General features: G+C 56.6%; 1 protein-coding gene across 2 annotated transcripts in view; it reads right to left on the bottom strand.

Moving 5' to 3' along the window:
* Positions 1–17420, bottom strand: part of KIRREL3 (kirre like nephrin family adhesion molecule 3) — a 540945-nt gene that overhangs the window by 1891 nt on the left and 521634 nt on the right. The window contains exons 10-16 of one of the 2 annotated variants that reach the window (XM_041772894.1): positions 16544–16670; positions 12669–12769; positions 10610–10808; positions 9048–9083; positions 5350–5457; positions 3365–3474; positions 360–446 (exon numbers count right to left, since the gene is read on the bottom strand). In XM_041772894.1, coding sequence (XP_041628828.1) covers positions 360–446; positions 3365–3474; positions 5350–5457; positions 9048–9083; positions 10610–10808; positions 12669–12769; positions 16544–16670 — 768 coding nt within the window. The remainder of the gene's footprint in view (positions 1–359; positions 447–3364; positions 3475–5349; positions 5458–9047; positions 9084–10609; positions 10809–12668; positions 12770–16543; positions 16671–17420) is intronic. The other variant, XM_041772895.1, reaches the window with a different exon arrangement.

Raw genomic sequence — 17420 nt, 5'->3', positions numbered from 1 at the left:
CCCCAGGTCCTGGGATCGAGTCCTGCATCAGGCTCCCTGCAGGAAACCTGCTCCTCCCTCTGCCTGTGTCTCTGCCTTTCTCTCTCTGTGTCTCTCACGAATGAATAAATAAAATCTTAAAAAAAAAAAAAATAACCCCAACAACTCTTGTTTGTGGGGAAACTGTGGGAGAGGAGAAGCGGGGGACCTCAGCCTTAACTCTCTGGCCTCATCGGGCAGGTGGGCGGCCCACCTTGGCAAGAGAACAGACACCTGTCCCCAAGGTGACCTCTGGCCTCCCTGTTTGCGTTATTGTTTGCTTGGGTCTAGGGGTGGGGCAGGATTTCCCAGCTGTGATTTAGAACCTGCGCTGCTCTTACCTTCAGGTTCTGGAACTCCTTCTCCTCTTCTTTGAGAACCTCTAGCTGCTTCAGTACTGAATCTTGCTGGAATTCACCCCGGTCCATCTACAACCCCCCAAAAACGGCTGCTCAGTGGACTGGAGGTGGACTAAGCGTCCACGTCCCCCACGGGAAAGATCGAGGAATGAACTCAAAAGAAGGCTCCCATCTGTGCCTCCCCTTCGCCGCCGCCTCTCACTGCCTGGCCCATGGAAGGCAGGTAAAGAAGGCAGGAGGAGATTCCCCATGTCTTCATCGCTGTTCCTGGACCCCCGTCCTGAGAGACTGGGAGAGACAGGAGGAGCAGAGGGGGTGGGTGGAGAAGGGGCAGTTTGCTAAGACCACACTTTCTTCCCCTGGGCTCGTGCATCACCTCCAGAGATCTCACTTGGATGATTCAATTCAAATTCATTGAGCATTTACTGAATTTCAGGTCAGGCATACGCACATTGAAGTGCACTAAGATATAGTGTGCACCACAGGGAGCTAGATCTGTAGATAAATAATTACAGAACCACTGGGCATAGGCCGGGGTCCTAGCAGGCAGCTCATCACCCAGTGCCAGGCTCAATGAAGGTCTCAGGAGAGAATCACAATGCATGACTGCCTGTGAGATGCTGGCAACGTGGGCCACGCTGTTACTTACAGCCATGACTTAGGCGTACTAAAAGTTACCTTCTTACAAGAGGCCAAAGGGCCTCGGGGCCAGGATCACTTCTAGCTTCTCTCTGGGTCCCCAGCACACCTGGCACAGCCCCTTGTATATCGTGGTCATTGACCAAAATGCTTTTGGGGTGGAATCACATGTATCTGTTTTTTTTTTTTTTTTGTACCTGTTTTGATTTGTCATGCCTAGCACAGTGCCTGAGAGACGGCAGAGCCGTCAAAAATGTTATGTTGGAAAGAAAAAAAAAAAACAAATGTTATGTTGGCTGGATGAATGAAGCGGCATACCTCTAAATCACTGAAAATTAAGACAGTTAGATGGAAGGTGGAAAATAAAGCATACTTGGCACACAGTGGGCACATGAATCTGAATAGCCGTACACTGTGCTTCCCGGGTGTCACTTCTGCACCTGACATGGTTGGGACAGGCTCCCAACCACTCTCTGAGCTGGGATGTTTCTTCTCCCTTGTGACTCACTCTCTTGGTCTCTCTCTGGAGCCTCATGGAATCAGCCAGAGGGCTTCCATTCTGTTTCACCCTCACCAATGCTGCCTTTTTTTTTTTTTTTTTTTTTTTCATTTTCTGGTAAATGCTCTGGTTCTGCCTGGATTGGAGTGCTTTCCCAGCAGATTGAACTTCTAAGCCTGCCTCTCATCAATGTTGGGGCCATACAGTGGCCGGGGTCAGGGGTAGGGGGTGGGGGGAGGGAGACTTAGTGGTGTGAGCTCTCAGCAGGTCCCTCTAACAGGATCCCCCTCCCTCCACCCAACCATACACCCCCTCTTCACTGAGGACTGAGTGACTCCCACTCGTTCTCCAGGGTTTGGACTGGAGACAGTCTGGGGGCAGTCAGAATGTCCCAGTGGGAGGGGATTCAAGGTCCTATTTGGGAGGAAGGACAGGCCAGGATACTTCCACAGCGGCCTCGATGAAGTTTATCTACAGAGACATCCATTTCTTCTTGGATCTAGGTTCTGGCTTCCACCCTTGTAAGATTAATTGCTCGACCGTCTCAGGCACTGTGTTTGGCCTTGGGGGAACGGACACGCACAGATTTGGGAACGTGCCCTGGTGGAACTCTGAGATAACTGGGGAGCGGACATGTAATCCAAGCAATGCACTAAAAAAGAGACGCATGCAAAGCGTGTGAGGCGAGCAGGAAGCGCGTAGCTCTGCCAGCAGCAGTGGGGACAAGCACGGACCGGGAGGAAGTGACATTTGAGCTGATTCTCAGAGGAGAATGTGAAATTTAACGGGCAAAATCAACAGGCAGAGGTAACGGCCTGTGTGAAGCCTCGGAGGTATCAGAGATTTTTTGGCAGGGGGCGGTCTGGAGGGCCGGGTGCATTCGGTAGGAAGACCGAGCTGGAGAAGCCAGCAGCATCAAGCCAGGCCTGATGACATGCCTGGTGGTTGGACTTTAGTAGACACGGGGAGCCGCTGAGGGATTTTAAGGAGGACAGTCACAGGATCCAATCTGTGTTCTAGAAGGACCCTTCTTGTGGGTCTCTGGAGGGTGGTTAAAAATAATAATAATAATAAGGAGGTGATTTCAGAGCAATACAGCGGCTAACATTTCTTGAGCACTTACTGTGTCCCGCGGGCTGCAGCCCTTATGGGTTTACTCACTGAGCCGTGGCCACGGCCCCGTGTGCTATGGCTTTCAGCCCCACTTCACGGGTGAGGAGACTGAGGCACATGCTCTTCACCCCCGTGCTTGCTGCCAGGACTCCAGCATATTTTCACCAGGACACAGCACACGCTAGAGTTCTCTAGCGCGGCTTTCCAGGCTCCCGCTTGTACGCTGGGTGGATTCCGGGCTAGTAACAGTAATCAGGAAAAGGAGGGGCAGGCTTGGGTTTGCTGCAGAAGTTATGAGCTTGCTTCTGGTAAGCACTCCGGGTCCTGAAGAGGAACCAATGTGTCTTGCAGACTTTTAGGGGTGGGGTGGGCTTGGGGGAGAGGCAGGGCGCGCTGACTAGCTGTAATACGTGTGCACAGAGCTCTGTGTTAAGTAACAACGTATTACGGCGCCTTATGCATCTGGCTTGTCTCTCTTCTGAACAGTCAGGTTCTTTGAAAGCTGGGGCCACATCTTAGACGGCCCTGAGTCCCCCCGAACACCATGTGCGATGTGGGACACAGACAGTGACTCTTTGTGGGCTCAGAGTGGGCGCCTGACCGATTATGGGGGAGGGCACATTCTGACCAAGGCCCTGCTTCTTGGGAGCATCCGGGCCACCCAGAGGCCTCCAGAACCAGGACCTTTGGGGCACACAGGTCGGGGAGGGGTGGGGAGAAGACGTGGCACTCTCACCATCAGCTGCTTGATGGTGGGGTGTTCCTCAGCCTCTCGACCAGAGGCTGGCTCCTTGTGGACGATCTCCACTCGGATGTCATTCTTGGCTGACACAACCCCTTTGAGATCTGGACATAAAATAGGAAAAGTGTAGATGACAAGTTCAGTCCTCATTCTCGGGCGTCAGGGCCTGAGACGTGAAGCCCCCACCGCCCCGGCCGCCCCCAAGATTTACCCTCCAACCCCTGAACTCAGTAGCTTCTGCCCCCACCCACCCCCCATCCCACCAGTAGAACACCTGTCTGGATGTGCTGTGGGCTGCTGGGGCTTCACCTCGCTTTCTCTACTGGCCGGGTTACATCTACCTCAGCCTTTCACTGCTGCCGCCCTGGCTTGAGGGGCCATCCTCATCCATCCATCTCCCTTACAGAGCTCTGTCCTTTTTATCCTCCTTCTAGAAGTCTTCCTTGGCCTGCCCTACCAGGCCTGCTCTTGTCTCTCCATTCAGAGAATCACAAAATCTTATTGTTAGAAAGGGCCTCAAGGTCCCATGGTCAACGTACCCCTGCCCAAGGTCCCATGGGGTCAACCCTCACAGCCCTGACACGTGGTGGTCTAGCTCCTGTGTCAATGCTTCCGTGGTGGTGACTTTATGACTTCTGGGGGAGGCAGTCAATTTAGAGTTAGGAAACTCTGTTAGAAAACTCTTGCTTGTGGGGCACTTGGGTGGCGATTAAGCATCTGCCTTTGGCTCGGTTCATGATCCCAGGGTCCTGGGGTCGGGCTCCCTGCTCAGTGGGGAGTCTGCTTCTCCCTCTCCCTCTGTCATTCCCTTCGCTTGTGCTCTCTGGCTCTATCTCTCTGCCACAAAATCGTAAAAAAAACAATTCTCACTAAAACATGCTCCCCTATAATTTCCATTGAAAGGGTGGTGGGGGAGCTTCCAAGGCCACGTCACTGGGGGCAGGCAAGAGAGCTGAGGCTGGAGAGGGGGAAACCTAGTGGGGACACCCAGATTTCTTCGATACATCGAAGTGGTGGAGGGAGTAGGCCTCCTCTGACTATTCATATTATGCCTTAGGATCATTGAATGCGGGTCGCCTGGGTGGCTCGGCGGTTGAGCCTCTGCCTTCAGCCCAGGGCATGATCCTGGAGTCCCGGGATCGAGTCCCACATCAGACTCCCCGCAGGGAGCCTGCTTCTCCCTGTGCCTGTGTCTCTGCCTCTCTCTCTCTCTCTCTCTGTGTCTCTCATGAATAAATAAAATCTTTAAAAAAGAAAAAAAAAAAAAAGATCATTGAACATTAGAACCAGCGGAGTCCTAAAAGTCCCATCATGCAATCCCTTACTATCACACATAGGGAAACTGAGGCTGGGAGTAGCTGTGGCCTGGCCAGGCTCACACAGTAAGGAAAGGTCAGGCCAGAAGCCGGTGCCCGGTGTTTGCCTCTGCTCAGGCACCCCGCGGGTCTGTCTTTCACACATAACGTCAGAGCTGTGCCCAGGATGGAACCGGGCACACGCGACCCTTCAGGAGTGCACAGCACCAGAACTTCAATGCTGGTGACTCAAGACCTCTTCAAGTCTTCAGAAAGGGATTCCTTGAATGTTTTGTCCCTGCTGTGTGTGGGTGACCTACTCTTCTGGTTAGACTGGTAGAAACTGGAGGGCAGGGACCAAACCCCCCTCTCCCCCCAACCCCCTCTCAGATTTATCTCCGGTTCCATCCAGCCCGAGGAGTTCCATCCAAAGTGCTGGCTGGGGCCTCGTCAGATGGAGCTCAGTTTAGTCCAGTTCCACGAGGGCTGAGTGCCCGCTAGGGGCCAGACACCACGCAGAGCTCTGCCCGTAGGAGATGCCAAGTCCCCATCCCTACCCCAGCAGCTCACGGCACTGTTAGGGCCCCCTGCTCATTGCCCCCTGCTTACTTGCTCTCCGGGGCAGTCTAAGCCTGGTTTTTTTCTCTGTCCCCCTCCCTGAGATCCCGGGTCTCCCTCCCGTACTTCTCTGGGAGCGGGCACAGCAGAAGGCCACAATGGTTGCCATAAGGACGAGGAAGGCCACGCCGGCTCCTACGGCCACCCCGATGATGACGGCCATCGGCACAGACTCTGCGGGAGAGAAGCAGGCACCGCCCATGAGAAACCCAGGACCCCGACTCTCCCCATCAGGGCCTTTACCCAGGTTCCCTGGGTGCGGCCCCTGCTAGGCTGGGGCCAGAACACTGCACTCAGGCCCTCCTGGGGGGTGCCCCGGGGTGGGACTCCCCCAGGTGGAGTCCAACAGGGGTCAGCTCCAGCGGGGCTCAGGATGGAGGAGGGGGTGGGCGGAAGTGGGGACGAGGGAGCAGTGGTGGGTGGAGACGAAGGCAAGCGCACACGGGGTGGGGAGGGCCAGGGAGGGCCACCCGGAGATGAGAAGCAGCGCGGGGGTGCCGCGTGACTCCCTTCTGTACTAAACCAGGAATTTGCATCATGCGGTGGCTGGACGGTAGAAAGCCCTGGATTTTACTACAGTCACTTCCCTCCTTTGCCTGGCTTGAGCTCTCCTCCTCTCCCTGTTCCCAGGTACAGAGGATGGACATGGACAACCAGCTTCTAGAGAGTTCTCAGGCCGAGACAGCTTCTCCTCACTGACCTGCTGGGCATCAGGGTCGTTGCTGCCAGCGGCCCAAGTCTTAGATGCTCAGGTGGGCTGGTGGGGGCGGGTGGTCGGGATCACAGCTCCCTCCAGCTCTCTAAGGAGAAATGCTCCCTTCCTTGGGCCCTTCACCGCCTAGTCTTGCTCCTTTCCCTCCGCGGCCAGACCTCAGGGGATCCTGGTCGCCCTCCCTGAGAGAGGCCCAGAACTCTAGCTAGGCAAGTCCTCGCTCCCTGCAGAATTTCTGTAGCTGTTTAGTGCCCTGGCCTAGTAGAGCTGCTAATGGGGTGCGTATGCGTGTAGGGAGTGGTCTTCAGACGGTCCTGGCCCTTCTGTGGCTGCAGATGGGTTGGAGCACAGGGTTTGGAACCCTGAACTGTCCACTGGGAATAGAATTAGAAAATACAGGGACACCTGTGCCTGGATGGCTCAGTGGTTGAGCATCTGCCTTCAGCTCAGGGTGTGATCCTGGGGTTCCGCATCGGGGCTCCCCACAGGGAGCCTGCTTCTCCCTCTGTCTGTGTCTCTGCCTCTCTCTCTCTCTCTCTCTGTGTCTCTCTGAATAAATAAATAAGATCTTAAAAAAATAAAAAAGAAAGAAAATTTAGGGGCAGGGAGACCTAATGGTCTGCTGAGTCCGAGCCTCCTGTTTATAGATGGAAGCAGTGAGGTCCAGAGAGGTCGCATGACTGGGTCAAGGACACACAGCTGCAGAAGGCCAGGGCCAACCCAGGCCTCCACTTGCTTCCCAGCCCCGTCTGCTGCATCACACAGTATCCTCCGAAGTTCACATGCTCCGGACAGCACGGACTCCAGCACGTTTTCTGAGCAACTTACTTCACCTCTCTTATCTCTAAAGCGGGATAATTATAGTGCCCACCTCAGGGGGTTGGGACAGGGTTCAGATGAGTGAATGCACGAAAAAGCCTTGGAACTGAGCCCTAGTCAAGGATTTGCTCCTGGTTCTGTCTGGGTAGAAGTGTAGCGGGCAGGTCAGAACCTTTAGGAAGAAGAAAATTCATTGTAGAGCTCCCTGCCCCCTAACCTGCCCTGTATTGTCAGTGTGGACGACTGCAGGGCGTCGGGGGATTTGCCTTGGGCTCAGGGTTAGTCTCTCATTGCTGTTGTTTGCTTTTAAAGGAGGAAGAGAGGAAGAAACCCTCAAGCCCTGGCCCCTGGAGATGTAGCTGGGAGGTGGCATGGTTTTCCCCTTCCGGGAGGAGCAGGTGCCTGGGGCCTGCAGTGTTGGTGGTTGTGCCACTACTTTAATTTTTTGTGCCATTACTTTCTTTCCACCCCAGGACGTGCACAGCAGTGCATTCATCACCTGCCTGTTGTGGCCGAAACTGAGACCGCGGTAAGAATGGCAGGGGAGGGGACAGGAGAAGGCGGGTGCCGACAACACTCCGGGATTCAACATGGGGGTGTCCGGGTTGGTCTCCACAGTCAGGAGTGAGAAAGGGGACCTGACCTCAGTAGACCTCAGTCAGACCTGCGAGCTTGCTTTGGTAAATAGGTGATTTCTGTCTTTAGGTTTTAATAGCTTTGGAAACGCATTGGTTCCGTACTTTTGAACTTTATTCATTTGGGTTCGATTCAGTTCCTCCTTGATTCCTCCTAAGTCTCCTTGGAAAAACCCGAGTCTCGTCTCAGCTGAGCTCAAAGCCAAAGGATGACCATGGAAGGTTCCATAAGCACTCCAGGCCTTGATGTCCCTTCCGCCAAACTAGAGGGCCAGGCAGCAGTACCTAAGGTGACTTCTGACCCTGGCATCTCGGGAGGCCACATTTCCTTCCGTTAACAGCCAGCAGGACACCGTCCTCTCTGGGGAACTGTCTCTGAGGGGGCGGGCCAGGCGCAGAGAGCGAGGGTCTGCTCGGGGCAGGGGGACCTCTGGGGTGGCGGTCCCTCTGCAGCCCGCCTGTGTGTCTTTCCTCCTTGCCTGGCTACCTGAGGCCTGGCCGAGGCCGCCCGTTCGGGCTGACCCTCTTGGCGTTGCCTGGAGAGTGGCTGGAGGAGGGTGCTGTCCACCTGCCCAGCCTCCCCTCCTTCCAAGGAGAGGAACTGGGCACAAGGAATCTCAGCCATGAAGGAAGGTGTCAGGGAGCTGTGGATGAGTGTGAAGACAGGTGACATGGAGATAGGAGGGCGACACTACCTCCAGCGCCAGGAGGGGCTGAGGGAGGACAGAGCAGGAGCTGATAACCCCGTGCACAGCCTCTAGGAGCTCTCCGGGCGGACTGCTGCTCTCAAGGTGCATGTCTGCCCAGGAATGGGGCTGTGGACCCCACAAGGGGCTTGATGGAGGAACTGGTGGGCCCTAGCTCCTGCAGGGTCATTGGGGTAGAGGACCCCCACCCAACCCTAATTTTCTTCATGGTCCTTGTCGGCCCCATGGAGTCTGGCTTGCAATGTCCTGATTCTCCTTCTGGGTTTCTGCTTAGAGAGTGGAGGCGATTGTCTCCTGTGGGGTCAAGTCAACCCTGGGAGCCTGGAGACCACCTTGCTGCCGGGTGCCTGGGGAGGGAGGCCCTGCCCAGTAGCCTCAGCCCCACGGGGGGCTGGATGATCACTCAGTGGGGAGCAGCAGGAGGCTGGGGAGGAGGCAGGAGAGTGGAAAGCATGGATTGGCATGGATGATGCAGGCCCAGGGGCTGGGCGCCCTGGCATCCTGGGGAAGCATGGCCAAGCTGGTGATGATGTTGAGAAGCGGGAGGGAAAGTCCGGGAGAGCCTGGAACCAGAGGGAGGCCAGGCCAGGGCCGAGCTGACCCCAGAGGGGAGGAGCCCAGGGATTCGAAGAGAAGGGATGAGGGAGGAGCAGAGGGGGAGGAGCAAGGAGCTCAGGGGCTGCAGAGGAGACAGGTCTCTGGGGTCTCTAGCCCCCCCACTGGCCGGGAAGCCCTCTCTCTGCTCTGGCTGCCCTAAAGCCTGGAGGTGGGGGGAGGGCAGAGAAGTTAGTGGCCTCCAGCGGCCTCCCTACCCCTTTCAGGGTCCCTCCCCCACTAGCCCAGAGGTCCCTTCCTCCCAGCCCGGGGGAGTTCTCATGTCTCCTTCCGTACCTGCTTCCAGCCCGGCTCCCGACTTCATTTCCGAACCTGTTTGGAAATAAAGCAAGCGTCCACAGCCAGGGCCTGGCCGGCCAGGGTGGGGTGGGCCTGGGGCCGGCCACCTGGTGGGGATCGGGACGAGGGGCTCCCTCCTCTCTCGTGTTTCCGGGACCGCCCAACGGACCCAGGCTAGCTGAACTGAACTTGGCGTTCTTTCAGGCTGACTTAGAAGAGACCCCAGAGGGGCAGGGACCGGAGAGAGAAGTGAGGGCTTGGGACGGGGTGTGGGTTGTCTGGGGAGGTTGGGGTGAAAACACTAAAGGGAGGGCATGGGGGTGGGGTACTTGGGGGGGAAGACATGGAGGACAGCAACGGGGAGGGGGTGCTGGGAGGGTTTAGGATGATGTGTGGATGATAGTATGCAAATTATGTGCAAAGCATTATGCAAAGCAGCACCTATTAGTGAAGAGGTATAGGGAGACACGGATCCACAGGGTAGCGCTGAGGACCCAGGGGTCCAGCTGAGACCACCTGCTTGGCCCAGAATCTCTTGCCAGGCCCTGACAGTCTGTGGGTGAGCCTTCATCTTAGAGGGGAGGGACACTGCCAGGGCCGCCCTGCCTGCCGTAGACTGAACCCCCCGGCAAAGGGGCAAGATCTGGAGCCCATTTCAGGACCACTGTGCTGCTGGCTGTCTGCCAAGCTTCTCGAAACCACCCTGCTGTGGGCCCCTCGGAGGGCCCCATCGCGTGGTCCACGTGAGACCTTCAGGCAGGGACTCGAGTTCTCAGCATCTCTCTGAGCAGGAGCTGGGCCTTCTGTACCTGGGGTCTCATCGGGGATGGGCCTTCCTCCCTCCTCCTCCTCCCTCTCGCCCACCCAGCAGCTCTGAGCCCTCCTGCCCAGCGCTGCCCTCTGGCTGGAGCCCCCTGCAGAGCACAATGCTCCATATGTCCTCTGTGCTCCCGGAGGAACTGCCCGTGATCTGAACCTGACCTCCCCATGCACCAGGGTTGGGGGCAGCTCAAGCGTTACCCCTTAGCTTGGCATGAGCACCGGCTGGGGGACTTTCAGGTAACGTGATTGGCCTGTGGTCTTAATGGGCTGGGCCACGTTCCCCAACATATCTGTCCTGGTGTAACCCCTCAATGGGCTGTACACACACCCTTAAGGACGCTAGGGAAATGCCCAGTGCCCAGAATCCAGGGCCCTTAGAAGCTTCTGGAAGGCTCATCATGGCACTCAGCTTGCCTTGTTCTGTGGTCACCTTTTCCTGAAACACTGCCCTGGAGAACCACAACCCTAGCATGTTTCTCTCTCTCTCCTTTCCTGGTGTGGGCTAAGGTCTTCACCTCGGGGGACCTGGACCCAGGAGGGCCACTTTCGGTGACCCGACCAAGGCTGCATAGCACGTCAGGAAGAGCGCCGTGACTTGTCCCCAGGCTCACACTGCCTATAACCTCAACTGGGCTCTGTAGGCTCAGGAGCCTGGAAGACCTTGCCTGGGGCCCTGCCCTTGGCGGGGAGGGGGCCTGCTGGTCCCCTCATCCCCTGGTGGCCCTGGCGGCCCCCACCTTGCTCCTTGAGCCGGATGATCTCTGTGTCGGAGCCAAAACTGTTCCAAGCGGTGCAGTTGTAGATGGTCTGGAAGTCGGCCCGCACGATGTTGCTGATGCTCAGGGTGGAGATGACCCCCTCTTCGGTGCTGACCGTCTCCACCGTGTAGCGCCCTGACGTCCCCGACTCCAGCACATTCTCCTTCCAGGACCAGGCCTGTCCGAGATGCGCAGAGTTAGGAGCAGACCTTCCCACCAGGGCTGCTGTTCCAGGGCCGGTGCTGCCGGGCTCACCCCCGGGCATGTGTGCAAATGGGCACGTGCATACATAACACACCACACTGCAAATGTGTGTGAACACAGTACACACAAACACACGTCACTACACGCGTACACACACCGCGCCAACACACGCACGCACACACTCATACCCATGTACGCACACACGAAGGAGGTGGGGCCGCCCCAGAGGGCATTTCCATCAACGGGAGGCCTCATGTGGCTCTGCCCTGGGACATTTTCTGGGCGAACAGGGAACTCCGTGCCAGCGATCAGAGCCCTTCCCTTGGCTGGCCTTTTGCTGCCCTGGCAGGTGGAGTCACTGAGCCTAGTTTTGTTACGCTGCTCATTTGGACAAAGATATGTTCCAAGACTTGTATTTGTGACCATCTTAGCTGTCTTAGCTGGCAGCTTAATTTTTCTCGGAGCCGTTTCACAATTCTCAGTGTGTAAGCCCCTGGCACATATACCCTGGCTCGCAGCGTTTGTGAGAATGCGGCAATCAGTGCAGGTTAATGCTTGGAGGTCATGGGTGAGGTGCCAGTGCTTTCTCAGACTTGGCACTGGGGACATTCTAGACTGGATCATTCCTGGTGGGGGGACTGCGGTGGGGGAGGGGGGCTGTCCCGTGCATCGTAGGATGTTTAGCAGCATCCCCGGCCCCCACCAACTCGATGCTGGTGGCACCCCTCCTGTTGTGACAACCTAAACCATCTCCAGACAATGCCAAGTGTCCCCTGGGGGCCAAAGTCTTCTGAGTTGAGAACCGCTGGCCAAGCATGGATCTCTATGAAGAGAAGGATGGTGTGCATATGCTCAAGAGGCAGTGGATTATTCTGCGATAGGCATGGGTTACAGTTATAACTTAAAAAAAAATTAAAGGGCAAAGGGAACGGGAGAGGAGGCATAGGTATTAGTTCTCTGTATGACTTCTTGCAGTTGGTATTTGAATTTTTTTCAGACCGTGAGTGAGCCGAATGCCTGAGAAAGTGTGTAACATGAGTAATGCCCTAACAGTATCGGAGTTTACAGGACAACAGCCTTAGCGTTTACAGCTTCAGCACGCACGCGCCCCTGTTGCTCAGTGTGCGCTCCCTACGCCCTCCCTGGCACCACTGCAAAGGCTCTGGGGAGTTGACCCGGGGTAGTCTTCTATCAGAACCCTTCTAGGCATCAGGAACTACTAAAAATAGCATCTGACTCCTGACTCCTGCTAATGCTAGAAGTGCTCACCCTTCTCCGTTTCTGGGCCAGAGCGTGAACTCTTCAGGTTGCCTTAGGGCACCTGGGGGATGACTTTTGCAGAAGGGAGGGCAAACAGAATAATACTTTTGGTGGGGTGGGGGTGAGGGGAGAAACTTGGTAAGTGGGGCAGGGCTCTCCATGGGCATTAGGGCTGTGAGGGCCAATAGAGGACGATGACCCTGGGGGGCAAATAGAGGGGATTGCCGACCATACACCACAAACTCTGTTTAAGATTTTGCCAAAGCCTGGCCTTGACCCCGGGAAAGGGAAGCAATCACTTGTCATTCCTTTCTGCTCCCCTCACCTGTGTGGCCCTCTGCTCCTAGGCCGCAGAATCTGGCCGGAAGCATTACATTGGGGGCACAGCTGGACAGCAGAGCAGAGTTAAGACATTTGCAGACCAACCCTGGGAGCACATCGTCTTCACGATGTCTTTCTTACAGCTTCCCCCCCGGAGGACAGGAAGCTCAGAAGTGTGCCCCGGGCTTGGTCCCAAGCTGCGGGCTGTGCTCACGGTGCCCCCGGCCTCCCCTCCCAGCCCCAGAGCACTCACGATTCGGTCGGGGGGCGGCGTGCTCCGGATGAAGCACTTGATCTGGCCCTTCTCCCCGTGGAGGGCATGCTGGGTCTGCGTGCTGGAGATGATGGGGGGTCCTGTTGGGGAGATAGCATCACATCAGGGATTCAGGAAAGGCGGGCCCCGGCTGGAACCACTCCATCAAGGCAGTGGTTCTGCAAACATTTACTGGAGGCCGGTATGTGCAAGGTAACGTGCAAGGCAGGGGACTCAAAGATAAATTAAGTGTTCAGTCATAAACCTCTCAAGGGATGGCGAGTCAGAAAGCCCAGGGGACATAAATAACCGTCATAAAATGTGAGTGTCGGGACCGGGGAGCAGGACAGAGGAAGTGCTAACGGACTTCGGAGGAGAGAGAATAATTCAGCCGGGTGGATGGGGGAAAGCTTTATGAAGCAGGTGGGAAACCTAAAAAGGGAGTAAGGGAAGTGTGGGAGACTGAGGGACCTAAGCAATGTTACCTCTCTAACTAGTATCCCCTCGGCCTCCGGCGGAGTCCCATTCGAGCCAGTCTCCCCCGTGTCCAGGAGAGGGCGCGCTTGCCTAACGAACCGGGGAGGAGGGGCCCTAACGCTGCTGCTGCTGCTTCTCCACCCAGGGAGGGGGTCGCCCAGGGTAGGGGGGTGCACTGGGCATGGACACAGCCTTCATCGCACATGTCTTAGGAGATCCCGCAGGTCACGGACTTGCCTGCCTCCACATTTGTACCCAGACGGCCCAGGTGTCGTGACCATGGCTGCAAAGCTGACCTGCACCTGACCATGATCCCACCCAGGGTGTGTGTGTGTGTGTGTGTGTGTGTGTGTGTGTGTGTGTGATGGGGAAGCGAGAGAAAAACATGGTTATGGATGTTCTCCAGGAGCACCTGTCTCATCCACCTTGTCCCACAGCCTAGAGAGCCTACAGGGAGCCTGACGTCCAGAAGCCCCCCAAAGTCCAGAAGAGCAGAGCTTCCCGTCCGGTTCTCCCTTTCATCTAACCTAGGTCCTTCCCATGCAATGCCCACCTGGCACAGAGAGGAGGAGGGAGGAGAGGTGGACTCAGCTGTTGGCTCAGCCAACTTCCTGGCTGGACTGGGTGCCTGAAGCAAGGGGTGTGGGGATGGAGACCTTCGAGGCCCCTCCCAATCCCTGAGGGTCTTGGGCGGGAGGAGGGAAAACAGAGGAGAAAGAGCTGGAGCAAGGGATGGGGAGGAGAGGCAAAATTATGCGGGGGAACAAAACAAAAATTGCTGCAAACATAATTGCTGTTTATTAGCCACCTTAATTAAAACAGATTTGCATTTCTATGAGTAGCTCTCTGCCAAGGTTGGGGGTGCGTACTGGGAGACTTTCAGGTGACTGTCGTTGCATTTAGGACGGCTGACAGCTCCGAGCTGGTGTGGCTGATGGGGGGACCCTTCAGGTAAGGGCTTCCACTGGAGGCGGCGCCCAGCGTGGGCCCAGCGAGTCTCTCTCTTACATATTCTTGCTCCAAGAAGCCTTTGGCCCAAAGGCAGGAGGGCTTGATGTTTTAGGCACTCGGAGGGCACTTTGTTTTGCTGCCGGCTGAAAGGGATGATACGGGCACACCCTTCCCTTTACCCCCCCTCACTTCCCAGGAGCTAGGGATTCTCTGGGGGGCTTCTCGGGCGATTGGACAAATGCATAAGCATTTAACGGCATCTTAGAAGAAAAACCAAATCAGAATAAAGGTGGAGCTGGCCAAAGCACAGGGTAGTATGGTTCTTCTCCCCCTTCCTGCAGACCACGGGTTGGAGCCAAACCAGTGATGAGGACCTGTGCCAGTTTACTCCCCAAAGGGCAAGGGGTCACTGTCGCCCACCAGCTGGGGTTTGTTGTGGGGAGAAGCCCATCTCATTGTGGATCCTTTCATAAGGTCCGTCCCGTCAGCCCAGTCCAGGCCCCTTCCCATAGATCTTCCCTCCATGTGTTCTCTAGAAAATTCCTCTTCCTTGCTAGCTTTTGCTCCTCGGCATTAATCCATCCCCCTGCATCAGGGCGAGATGACCCCAGTTCAGCAGAAACACACACACACCGGCTCCTTGCTTCACTCCAATCCCTCGGGTGTTTCTCTTCCTGGTGCCCTAGGGGAGCCTGTGCCTGGAGGATTGGAGGCAGAGGAGGGGGATTTAAACACCATCCTTGAGGAAGGGGGTGGAGATCCAACCCTGCGTGGCCGCCAGGGCCCAGGCTGGGGTGTCCCTTCCAGGAGAACTGTCCTTCTGAGGTCTGCATTCCCTCCTGGAGAGACCACGTTGAATCCCTGCTGGGAAATGCCTGAATGTCTAAAGTGACAATGGAACGTCAGTCCCTCCTTTATCTGCCTTGTTTTCCCCTAAAATGAGGATGTTCCTTTAAAAGCTTCAGGCTTGGGGGCCCCTGGAGACCACTCGTGAGTCTGGGGGTCCCCAGCCCCGCCCGTCACGGGCCAGCCCCCAGAGCAGACAGCGGGGAGGCCACCGCTCTCACCAGGGCCTGGCGCCTGGGCCCAGTGTCAGACACCAGAGCAGCAGGAAAAGGCTGCAGCCTGCGTTGCCATGGATATACGGAGGCGCGATCAGATGATGTTATTTTTAGCCTTGCAGTGCCAATTTATTGGTGGCATCCTGGGGACACAAGGGGGAAAGCACAAGACTCCTGACTCAGGAGGGGAGTCTGCCCAGGACAGGTGGCCTGCAGGTGCCCCCGGAGTCCGAGTACACTCACCCTCCCTCTGGGGCTGTCAGACTCTGGGGGAGGAGGAGAGGAAAAGAAATAGGTGGAGGGGGGCTGGCTGATGGGGAAGCCAGAGGGGGGGCGGCCAAGGAAGCACCAAGCTGGCTTTAGTTCCCTAGCAAAGGGGGAGAAGAGACAAGGCTGCCTGTGGGCAGCTTCCTGGATCCAGATGAAGCCGGGAGGGCAGATTTCTAGAACACAGCTCAGCAACCTCCCTCAGGGCCCTGATCTGGGGCCAGCACCCAGGGCCCTACAAATGTGAGTCTGGGGCTTGGGTCCTGCAGGGGCTCAGAGCTTCGGGGCTTTGACCAGAGGCCGACTTGGTGGGACCAGGGCCCCAGAAGAGGGAACCCAAAAATCCAGGGAAGTGAGGACGTTTGGAAAGACCAGAGGGACTTGGCCTGAGCTTTTCTCTCTCTCTCCAACCAGCAGCTCTGTTTGCCCAGCATGGCCCGAGTGCGTAGCATGGCAGGGACATCAGATTTCCATCCTGGTGCCCCAGCCTTCTTGGGGTCTGACCCAGCTTCTCCGAGACCGTCTACATGCCAACATCCAGGCCCATCTGATACTCTGTCCCCTAAATGATTCATCTGACCATCATCTGTGCTCTTGGAGAAATCTGAAACCCTCTCCTGCTGTAATGGTTTTATGGTAGGTGATAAGACACGTTCTCTGCCCTCAAGAGGAACCCCCTGAATGCTTGGTCTTATGGAAATTGTGACAGGTCTCTCTGACTGAGCAGCTGTCATGCAATGGGACGGGGCCAACCAGGAGTCCCAGAGATGCTCCCTTAAATTCCCTCCAGGCCCACAGTCGAGGTCAGAGGGTAGATAAGGGATAGTTGGCTGCCTAGTGATCCTCTGACCCTTTCCTCGTGGCCAGCACCCACTCTCAAGGCTGGGGCCCCTTAGCAGAGAAGGAGGAGGGTGACCCAAGTAGCGAGGTCCTTCCTCACCTCAGAGCTGGGCTTTGACACAGACTCTAAGAGGTGGACAGAACTACTGGATGGACCCAGGTGGGAGGTGGAAGCAAGGCCCAGGACCATGGACAGTCCCTTTGAGGCCAGGCCCAGGACAGAGGTGCCTCGAGCCCGCTCTGCTCCCTCCCAGCCTCTCCGCATGAGTAGGGGCTTACCATTGACTGTCAGGGTCACCTCTCGCTCCCCGGCTCCCACCCGGGGCACCACGGCTCGGCACACGTACTTCCCAGCATCTTCCTGGCGGACGGTTTTGAGGGTCAGGGTCTTTTCGTTGCTCAGCACCTGCGAGAATTGCAGAGGATCAGACACGGAAAGCAGAGCTGGGCTCTGTCTCCCAGAACCAGGAGGGCTGAGAGGCAGGCCTGCGCTAAGTGACGTGGGCTTCAGCACGTCAGGAAGGACCAGGGGTGGGGTGGGAGGCCATGTGCCCAGTGAGCTGTTGGGGAGGGGCAGTCTGCAGCTACACACCAGCTGGCAGCCCTAAGGGTCCAGCCCCTGGGGGAGAGGAGTGTGTGGAAGGAGGTGGGTTCCCCTGGCTGGGGCCCGGAGCCTGTCTCACGCAGGCAGGGCTGCCCACCAGCCCGAACCAGGCTGGCCCCACTGAACTTGTTGGAGACTGCCTGCATCTGTCTTTTCTGAGTCATTTTCAGGATCTTTTTTGGGAAAGAGTTTGGGGTGATCCAAAGACTTTTGGCAGCCTCGGTGGCTCGGCGGTTTAGCGCGGCCTTCAGCCCAGGGCGTGATCCTGGAGACCCGGGATCGAGTCCCACGTCAGGCTCCCTGCATGGAGCCTGCTTCTCCCTCTGCCTGTGTCTCTGCCTCTCTCTCTCCTCTCTGTGCTTCTCATGAATGAATAAATAAAATCTTTAAAAACAAAAACAAAGACTTTGGCATTAGCTAGCTCTGAGTTCGAAACCTGACTTCGGCGGTGACTTCCTGTGTGGCCCTGGGCCGATACTGATCTGCTCTGATGCTCTTGCCTTATTTCTACGATGGGGCGGTCCTGCTCATAGGGTGGTGTCGTGTCTGGCA

This window comes from Vulpes lagopus, chromosome 10, assembly GCF_018345385.1.
Source record: "Vulpes lagopus strain Blue_001 chromosome 10, ASM1834538v1, whole genome shotgun sequence".
Classification (NCBI taxonomy): domain Eukaryota; kingdom Metazoa; phylum Chordata; class Mammalia; order Carnivora; family Canidae; genus Vulpes; species Vulpes lagopus.
The sequence above is the reverse complement of the archived record's forward strand: the minus strand, read 5'-3'. Positions and strand labels throughout refer to the sequence as shown.